This window comes from Lampetra fluviatilis, unplaced genomic scaffold (genome assembly GCF_964198595.1).
Source record: "Lampetra fluviatilis unplaced genomic scaffold, kcLamFluv1.1 SCAFFOLD_512, whole genome shotgun sequence".
NCBI lineage: Eukaryota > Metazoa > Chordata > Hyperoartia > Petromyzontiformes > Petromyzontidae > Lampetra > Lampetra fluviatilis.
Window position 1 is genome coordinate 16,948 of NW_027620789.1, and position 10,553 is coordinate 27,500.

The 10,553-nt window shown below is 57.3% G+C and overlaps 1 protein-coding gene across 1 annotated transcript in view; it reads right to left on the reverse strand.

Annotated features, from left to right (window-relative positions):
- Positions 1 to 1,108: 1,108 nt before the first annotated feature.
- Positions 1,109 to 10,553, reverse strand: part of LOC144954384 (integrin alpha-V-like) — a 23,281-nt gene continuing 13,836 nt past the window's right edge. The window contains exons 3-5 of the mRNA XM_078884887.1: positions 8,558 to 8,631; positions 1,321 to 1,468; positions 1,109 to 1,153 (exon numbers count right to left, since the gene is read on the reverse strand). Of these exons, the coding sequence (XP_078741013.1) occupies positions 1,109 to 1,153; positions 1,321 to 1,468; positions 8,558 to 8,631 (267 nt within the window). The remainder of the gene's footprint in view (positions 1,154 to 1,320; positions 1,469 to 8,557; positions 8,632 to 10,553) is intronic.

Here is a 10,553-nt window from a genome sequence, read left to right on the forward strand (position 1 = left end):
TGGGTGAGTGGGTGGGTGAGTGGGTGAGTGGGTGGGTGGGTGAGTGGGTGAGTGGGTGGGTGGGTGAGTGGGTGGGTGAGTGGGTGGGTGGGTGGGTGAGTGGGTGAGTAGGTGAGTGGGTGGGTGAGTGGGTGAGTGAGTGAGTGGGTGGGTGAGTGAGTGAGTGAGTGGGTGGGTGAGTGGGTGAGTGAGTGAGTGGGTGGGTGAGTGGGTGGGTGGGTGAGTGAGTGGGTGAGTGGGTGAGTGGGTGGGTGAGTGGGTGAGTGGGTGGGTGAGTGAGTGAGTGAGTGGGTGTGTGTGAGTGAGTGGGTGGGTGGGTGGGTGAGTGGGTGAGTGAGTGGGTGGGTGAGTGGGTGAGTGAGTGGGTGGGTGGGTGAGTGGGTGGGTGGGGTGGGTGAGTGGGTGAGTGAGTGGGTGTGTGAGTGAGTGAGTGTGTGAGTGAGTGAGTGGGTGAGTGAGTGTGTGAGTGAGTGAGCAAGTGAGTGAGTGAGTGGGTGAGTGTGTGAGTGAGTGGGTGTGTGAGTGTGTGAGTGAGTGAGTGTGTGAGTGAGTGGGTGAGTGGGTGAGTGGTTGAGTGAGTGAGTGAATGAGTGAGTGAGTGGATTGGTAAGTGAGTGAGTGAGTGTGTAAGTGACTGAGTGAGTGTGTGGGCGAGTGAGTGAGTGGTTGAGTGGTTGAGTGAGTGACTGAGCGACTGAGTGAGTGTGTGGGCGAGTGAGTGAGTGGTTGAGTGAGTGAGTGAGTGTATCAGCACCACTCACTGAGGACGAGTTGTCAGACACGGAGCGGAACTGCAGGCAGTCTGGCACGGTGACGATGAGGCGAGTGGAGTGAGTGAGTGAGTGGGTGAGTGAGTGAGTGGGTGGGTGAGTGGGTGAGTGGGTGGGTGAGTGGGTGAGTGGGTGGGTGGGTGAGTGAGTGAGTGGGTGGGTGGGTGGGTGAGTGGGTGGGTGAGTGGGTGGGTGAGTGGGTGGGTGAGTGGGTGGGTGGGTGAGTGGGTGAGTGAGTGTGTGAGCGAGTGGGTGGGTGAGTGGGTGGGTGGGTGAGTGGGTGAGTGAGTGGGTGAGTGAGCGGGTGAGTGGATCATCATCATAATCATCAGCAGCACTCACTGAGGACGAGTTGTCAGACACGGAGCGGAACTGCAGGCAGCCTGGCACGGTGACGATGAGGCGAGTGGAGTGAGTGAGCGAGCGAGCGAGCGAGTGAGTAGGTGGGTGAGTGAATGAGTGAGTGACTGAGCGAGTGACTGAGCGACTGAGTGAGTGTGTGGGCGAGTGAGTGGTTGAGTGAGTGAGTGAGTGTATCAGCAGCACTCACTGAGGACGAGTTGTCAGACACGGAGCGGAACTGCAGGCAGCCTGGCACGGTGACGATGAGGCGAGTGGAGTCAGCCGCCTCGCCGCGGTTACGAAGCGTCACCAGGCTGGTCACGTTCTGAATGTCACCCAGTAGCAGGGGACCAGAGCTGCGAGGCAGAGACACGGGGAGAGAGAGACACGGGGAGAGAGACACGGGGAGAGAGACACGGGGAGAGAGAGACACGGGGAGAGAGACACGGGGAGAGAGACACGGGGAGAGACACGGGGAGAGAGAGAGACGGGGAGAGAGACACGGGGAGAGACACGGGGAGAGAGATGGGGAGAGACACGGGGAGAGAAACGGGGAGAGAGACACGGAGAGAGAGACACGGGGAGAGACACGGGGAGAGACACGGGGAGAGAGACGGGGAGAGACACGGGGAGAGACACGGGGAGAGAGAGAGACACGGGGAGAGAGACACGGGGAGAGAGAGACACGGGGAGAGAGAGACACGGGGAGAGAGACGGGGAGAGACACGGGGAGAGAGAGAGACGGGGAGAGAGACACGGTGAGAGAGACACGAGGAGAGAGACACGGGGTGAGAGACACGGGGTGAGAGAGACGGGGAGAGAGACACGGGGAGAGAGACACGGGGAGAGAGACACGGGGAGAGAGACACGGGGAGAGAGACGGGGAGAGACACGGGGAGAGACACGGGGAGAGAGAGACACGGGGAGAGAGACACGGGGAGAGAGAGACGGGGTGAGAGACACGGGGAGAGACACGGGGAGAGAGACACGGGGAGAGAGACACGGAGAGAGACACGGGGAGAGAGACACGGGGAGAGAGACACGGGGAGAGACACGGGGAGAGAAATGGGGAGAGAGACACGGGGAGAGAGACACGGAGAGAGAGACACGGGGAGAGACACGGGGAGAGACACGGGGAGAGAGAGAGACGGGGAGAGAGACACGGGGAGAGAGACACGGAGAGAGAGACACGGGGAGAGAGACACGGGGAGAGAGAGACACGGGGAGAGAGAGACGGGGAGAGACACGGGGAGAGAAATGGGGAGAGAGACACGGGGAGAGAGACACGGAGAGAGAGACACGGGGAGAGAGACACGGGGAGAGAGAGACACGGGGAGAGAGAGACACGGGGAGAGAGACACGGGGAGAGAGACATGGGGAGAGACACGGGGAGAGAAATGGGGAGAGAGACACGGGGAGAGAGACACGGGGAGAGACACGGGGAGAGAAATGGGGAGAGAGACACGGGGAGAGAGACACGGGGAGAGACACGGGGAGAGAGAGACACGGGGAGAGAGACACGGGGAGAGAGACACGGGGAGAGAGACACGGGGAGAGAGACACGGGGAGAGACACGGGGAGAGAGATGGGGAGAGAGACACGGGGAGAGACACGGGGAGAGAGACACGGGGAGAGAGACACGGGGAGAGAGACACGGGGAGAGACACGGGGAGAGAGATGGGGAGAGACACGGGGAGAGAAATGGGGAGAGAGACACGGAGAGAGAGACACGGGGAGAGACACGGGGAGAGACACGGGGAGAGAGACACGGTGAGAGAGACACGGGGAGAGGGAGACGGGGAGAGACACGGGGAGAGAGACACGGGGAGAGACACGGGGAGAGAAATGGGGAGAGAGACACGGGGAGAGAGACACGGGGAGAGAGACACGGGGAGAGACACCGGGGGAGAGAGACACGGGGAGAGACACGAGGAGAGAAATGGGGAGAGAGACACGGGGAGAGAGACACGGGGAGAGACACGGGGAGAGACACGGGGAGAGAGACACGGGGTGAGAGAGACACGGGGAGAGAGACACGGGGAGAGAGACACGGGGAGAGAGGGAGAGAGAGACACGGGGAGAGAGACACGGGGTGAGAGAGACACGGGGAGAGAGAGACACGGGGAGAGAGACACGGGGAGAGAGACACGGGGAGAGAGAGACACGGGGAGAGAGACACGGAGAGAGAGACACGGGGAGAGAGACACGGGGTGAGAGACACGGGGTGAGAGAGACGGGGAGAGAGACACGGGAGAGAGACACGGGGAGAGAGAGACGGGGAGAGAGAGAGACACGGGGAGAGAGACACGGGGAGAGAGACACGGGGAGAGAGACACGGGGAGAGAGACACGGGGAGAGAGAGTGAGAGAGAGAGAGACACGGGGAGAGAGAGACACGGGGAGAGAGACACGGGGAGAGAGAGACACGGGGAGAGAGACACGGGGAGAGAGACACGGGGAGAGAGACACGGGGAGAGAGACACGGGGAGAGAGAGACACGGGGAGAGAGAGACGGGGAGAGAGACACGGGGAGAGAGACACGGGGAGAGAGACACGGGGAGAGAGAGACACGGGGAGAGACACCGGGGGAGAGAGACACGGGGAGAGACACGAGGAGAGAAATGGGGAGAGAGACACGGGGAGAGAGACACGGGGAGAGGGAGACGGGGAGAGAGAGACACGGGGAGAGAGACACGGGGAGAGACACCGGGGGAGAGAGACACGGGGAGAGACACGGGGAGAGAAATGGGGAGAGAGACACGGGGAGAGAGACACGGGGAGAGAGACACGGGGAGAGAGACACGGGGAGAGAGAGACGGGGAGAGAGACACGGGGTGAGAGAGACACGGGGAGAGAGAGAGACACGGGGAGAGAGACACGGGGAGAGAGAGACACGGGGAGAGAGACGGGGAGAGACACGGGGAGAGAGAGAGACGGGGAGAGAGACACGGTGAGAGAGACACGGGGAGAGAGACACGGGGTGAGAGACACGGGGAGAGAGAGACACGGGGAGAGAGACACGGGGAGAGAGACACGGGGAGAGAGGGAGAGAGAGACACGGGGAGAGAGACACGGGGTGAGAGAGACACGGGGAGAGAGAGACACGGGGAGAGAGACACGGGGAGAGAGACACGGGGAGAGAGAGACACGGGGAGAGAGACACGGGGAGAGAGAGACACGGTGAGAGAGACACGGGGAGAGAGAGACACGGGGAGAGAGAGACACGGGGAGAGAGAGACACGGAGAGAGAGAGACACGGGGAGAGAGACACGGGGAGAGAGACACGGGGAGAGAGAGACGGGGAGAGAGAGACACGGGGAGAGAGAGACACGGGGAGAGAGAGACACGGGGAGAGAGACACGGGGAGAGAGAGACGGGGAGAGAGAGACACGGGGAGAGAGACACGGGGAGAGAGACACGGGGAGAGACACGGGGAGAGACACGGGGAGAGAGACACGGGGAGAGAGACACGGGGAGAGACACGGGGAGAGAGAGACACGGGGAGAGAGACACGGGGAGAGACACCGGGGGAGAGAGACACGGGGAGAGACACGGGGAGAGACACGGGGAGAGAGACACGGGGAGAGAGACACGGGGAGAGAGACACGGGGAGAGAGACACGGGGAGAGAGAGAGACGGGGAGAGAGACACGGGGAGAGAGACACGGGGAGAGAGAGAGACGGGGAGAGAGACACGGGGAGAGAGAGACACGGGGAGAGAGAGAGACACGGGGAGAGAGACACGGGGAGAGAGAGACACGGGGAGAGAGAGAGACACGGGGAGAGAGAGACACGGGGAGAGAGAGACACGGGGAGAGAGAGACACGGGGAGTGAGAGAGACACGGGGAGAGAGACACGGGGAGAGAGAGACACGGGGAGAGAGACACGGGGAGAGAGAGACACGGGGAGAGAGACACGGGGAGAGAGAGACACGGGGAGAGAGACACGGGGAGAGAGACACGGGGAGAGAGAGACACGGGGAGAGAGACACGGGGAGAGAGAGACACGGGGAGAGAGACACGGGGAGAGAGACACGGGGTGAGAGAGACACGGGGAGAGAGACACGGGGAGAGAGAGACACGGGGAGAGAGACACGGGGAGAGAGAGACACGGTGAGAGAGACACGGGGAGAGAGAGACACGGTGAGAGAGACACGGGGAGAGGGAGAGAGAGACACGGGGAGAGAGAGACACGGGGAGAGAGACACGGGGAGAGAGAGACACGGGGAGAGAGACACGGGGAGAGAGAGACACGGGGAGAGAGAGACACGGGGAGAGAGAGACACGGGGAGAGAGACACGGGGAGAGAGACACGGGGTGAGAGAGACACGGGGAGAGAGAGACACGGGGAGAGAGACACGGGGAGAGAGAGACACGGGGAGAGAGACACGGGGAGAGAGACACGGGGTGAGAGAGACACGGGGTGAGAGAGACGGGGAGAGAGACACGGGGAGAGACACGGGGGGAGAGACACGTAGAGAGAGAGACACGGGGGGGGGGGAGAGAGAGAGACACGGGGAGAGAGACACGGGGAGAGACATGGGGAGAGAGAGACACGGGGAGTGAGAGAGACACGGGGAGAGAGACACGGGGAGAGAGACACGGGGTGAGAGAGACACGGGGAGAGAGACACGGGGAGAGAGAGACACGGGGAGAGAGACACGGGGAGAGAGAGACACGGGGAGAGAGACACGGGGAGAGAGAGACACGGGGAGAGAGACACGGGGAGAGAGACACGGGGAGAGAGAGACACGGGGAGAGAGACACGGGGAGAGAGAGACACGGGGAGAGAGACACGGGGAGAGAGACACGGGGTGAGAGAGACACGGGGAGAGAGACACGGGGAGAGAGAGACACGGGGAGAGAGACACGGGGAGAGAGAGACACGGTGAGAGAGACACGGGGAGAGAGAGACACGGTGAGAGAGACACGGGGAGAGGGAGAGAGAGACACGGGGAGAGAGAGACACGGGGAGAGAGACACGGGGAGAGAGAGACACGGGGAGAGAGACACGGGGAGAGAGAGACACGGGGAGAGAGAGACACGGGGAGAGACACACGGGGAGAGAGACACGGGGTGAGAGAGACACGGGGAGAGAGAGACACGGGGAGAGAGACACGGGGAGAGAGAGACACGGGGAGAGAGACACGGGGAGAGAGACACGGGGTGAGAGAGACACGGGGTGAGAGAGACGGGGAGAGAGACACGGGGAGAGACACGGGGGGAGAGACACGTAGAGAGAGAGACACGGGGGGGGGGAGAGAGAGAGACACGGGGAGAGAGACACGGGGAGAGACATGGGGAGAGAGAGACACGGGGGGGGGAGAGAGAGAGACAGAGACATGGGGAGAGAGACACGGGGAGAGAGACACGGGGAGAGAGACGCGGGGAGAGAGACACGGGGAGAGACACGGGGAGAGAGACACGGGGAGAGAGAGACACGGGGAGAGAGACACGGGGAGAGAGAGACACGGTGAGAGAGACACGGGGAGAGAGACACGGGGTGAGAGAGACACGGGGAGAGAGACACGGGGATAGAGAGACACGGGGTGAGAGACACGGGGAGAGAGACACGGGGAGAGAGAGACACGGGGAGAGAGAGACACGGGGAGAGAGAGACACGGGGAGAGAGAGACACGGGGAGAGAGACACGGGGTGAGAGACACGGGGTGAGAGACACGGGGTGAGAGACACGGGGTGAGAGAGAGACACGGGGAGAGAGAGAGACACGGGGAGAGAGAGACACGGTGAGAGAGACACGGGGTGAGAGACACGGGGTGAGAGACACGGGGTGAGAGAGACACGGGGAGAGAGACACGGGGAGAGAGACACGGGGTGAGAGACACGGGGAGAGAGACACGGGGAGAGAGAGACACGGGGAGAGAGAGACACGGGGAGAGAGAGACACGGGGAGAGAGAGAGACACGGGGAGAGAGAGACACGGTGAGAGAGACACGGGGGGAGAGAGACACGGGGAGAGAGAGACACGGGGAGAGAGAGACACGGTGAGAGAGACACGGGGAGAGAGACACCCACAGAGACCTACAGAGACATTGCCGCTCGACTGATTCGGAGCGAGGCCTCTGCTGTCAAACCGGAGCCGGTCATGAGCACACTGCCCACGTTTGATGGGAAACTCTCCACTCTCTCCACTACTGTGGGTGGAGTGTCCGATGGTACAAAATACCCACACACACACACTGACACACACACACACAGACACACACAGACACACACACACATAGACACACACACATACACACACACACACACACAGACACACACACACACAGACACACACACACACTGACACACACACACACAGACACACACAGACACACACACACATAGACACACACAGACACACACACTGACACACACACAGACACACACAGACACACAGACACACACACTGACACGCACAGACACACACAGACACACAGACACACACACAGACACACACACACAGACACACACACAGACACACGCACAGACACACACACACAGACACACACACACAGACACACACACACACACAGACACACACACAGACACACACATACACACACACATACACACACACAGACACACACACACACAGACACACACATACACACACACAGACACACACATACACACACACAGACACACACACACACAGACACACACATACACAGACACACACACTCACACACACACAGACACACACAGACACACACACACAGACACACACACAGACACACACACACAGACACACACATCTTCTTGGTTCTTTCGGTAAAGTAACGTAGAAGTGAAATAATAAAATAATAATAAAAATAAAACAAAATAAAATACAATTCTTACGACGTTTCGGCCACAACGCAAGCAGCCGAAACGTCGTGAGAATTGTATTTTATTACGTTTTATTTTTATTATTTTATTACGTTTTATTTTAAATATTTTATTAAGTTTTATTTTATTAAGATTTATTTTTATTATTTCATTACTTCCCTTCTACGTGACGACTTTACCGAAAGAACCAACAAGATGAATCCCTGCTGCAGTCACGAACAGCTTTAAATCGAAATTTTATGTTTTATTTTTCTTATTTTATTATGTTTTATTTTTATTATTTAATAACGTTTCATTCGTATTATTTTATTACGTTTTCTTATTTTATTATGTTTTATTTGAATTATTTAATAACGTTTCATTCTTATTATTTCATTATGTTTTATTATTTTATTATGTTTTATTATTATTATTTAATAACGTTTCATTCTTATTATTTTATTATGTTTTATTTTTATTATTTTAGTATGTTTCATTCTTATTATTTTATTATGTTTTATTTTTATTATTTTATTAAGTTTTATTATTTTATCATGTTTTATTATTTAATTACGTTTTATTATTTTATTAAGTTTTATTTTATTACTGCACTTCTACGTGACGAGACACTCACCTGTCCAGAGAGATCTCCACCTGCAGATCGGCCTCGCAAACCGCGTCAGCTCCACAGTCTCTCTGGAACTGCAGCTGCCAAAGCAAAGACAAAGACCCCCCAGGTAGCCTCCAACAGGGCTCTAGGGGCAAGTGCTGTTCGTAGCACAAAGACAAAGATCCCCCAGGTAGCCTCTAGCAGGGCTGTAGGGTCAAGTGCTTGTTAGTAGTAGCGAGTGGCACAAAGACAAAGATCCCCCAGGTAGCCTCCAGCAGGGCTGTAGGGGCAAGTGCTGTTAGTAGCACAAAGACAAAGGTCCCCCAGGTAGCCTCCAGCAGGGATGTAGGGGCAAGTGCTGTTAGTAGCAAGATAAAGATAACCCAGGTAGCCTCCAGCAGGGATGTAGGGGCAAGTGCTGTTAGTAGCAAAGACAAAGGTCCCCCAGGTAGCCTCCAGCAGGGCTGTAGGGGCAAGTGCTGATAGTAGCACAAAGATAAAGATAACCCAGGTAGCCTCCAGCAGGGCTGTAGGGGCAAGTGCTGTTAGTAGCACAAAGATAAAGATAACCCAGGTAGCCTCCAGCAGGGCTGTAGGGGCAAGTGCTGTTAGTAGCACAAAGACAAAGGTCCCCCAGGTAGCCTCCAGCAGGGCTGTAGGGGCAAGTGCTGTTAGTAGCACAAAGACAAAGACCCCCCAGGTAGCCTCTAGCAGGGCTGTAGGGGCAAGTGCTGTTAGTAGCACAAAGACAAAGATAACCCAGGTAGCCTCCAGCAGGGCTGTAGGGGCAAGTGCTGTTAGTAACAAAGACAAAGATCCCCCAGGTAGCCTCCAGCAGGGCTGTAGGGGCAAGTGCTGTTAGTAGCACAAAGACAAAGGTCCCCCAGGTAGCCTCCAGCAGGGCTCTAGGGGCAAGTGCTGTTCGTAGCAAGATAAAGATAACCCAGGTAGCCTCCAGCAGGGCTCTAGGGGCAAGTGCTGATAGTAGCACAAAGACAAAGGTCCCCCAGGTAGCCTCCAGCAGGGCTCTAGGGGCAAGTGCTGTTAGTAGCAAGATAAAGATAACCCAGGTAGCCTCCAGCAGGGCTCTAGGGGCAAGTGCTGTTAGTAGCACACAGACAAAGGTCCCCCAGGTAGCCTCCAGCAGGGCTGTAGGGGCAAGTGCTGTTAGTAGCACAAAGATAAAGATAACCCAGGTAGCCTCCAGCAGGGCTCTAGGGGCAAGTGCTGTTCGTAGCAAGATAAAGATAACCCAGGTAGCCTCCAGCAGGGATGTAGGGGCAAGTGCTGTTAGTAGCACAAAGACAAAGATCCCCCAGGTAGCCTCTAGCAGGGCTGTAGGGGCAAGTGCTGTTCGTAGCACAAAGACAAAGACCCCCCAGGTAGCCTCTAGCAGGGCTGTAGGGGCAAGTGCTGTTAGTAGCACAAAGACAAAGACCCCCCAGGTAGCCTCTAGCAGGGCTGTAGGGGCAAGTGCTGATAGTAGCACAAAGACAAAGGTCCCCCAGGTAGCCTCCAGCAGGGCTCTAGGGGCAAGTGCTGTTAGTAGCACAAAGACAAAGATAACCCAGGTAGCCTCCAGCAGGGCTCTAGGGGCAAGTGCTGTTCGTAGCAAGATAAAGATAACCCAGGTAGCCTCCAGCAGGGATGTAGGGGCAAGTGCTGTTAGTAGCACAAAGACAAAGATCCCCCAGGTAGCCTCTAGCAGGGCTGTAGGGGCAAGTGCTGTTCGTAGCACAAAGACAAAGACCCCCCAGGTAGCCTCTAGCAGGGCTGTAGGGGCAAGTGCTGTTAGTAGCACAAAGACAAAGACCCCCCAGGTAGCCTCTAGCAGGGCTGTAGGGGCAAGTGCTGATAGTAGCACAAAGACAAAGGTCCCCCAGGTAGCCTCCAGCAGGGCTGTAGGGGCAAGTGCTGTTAGTAGCACAAAGACAAAGACCCCCCAGGTAGCCTCTAGCAGGGCTGTAGGGGCAAGTGGGTGATGATAGTGATGATAGTGATGATGGTGATTGTGATGATT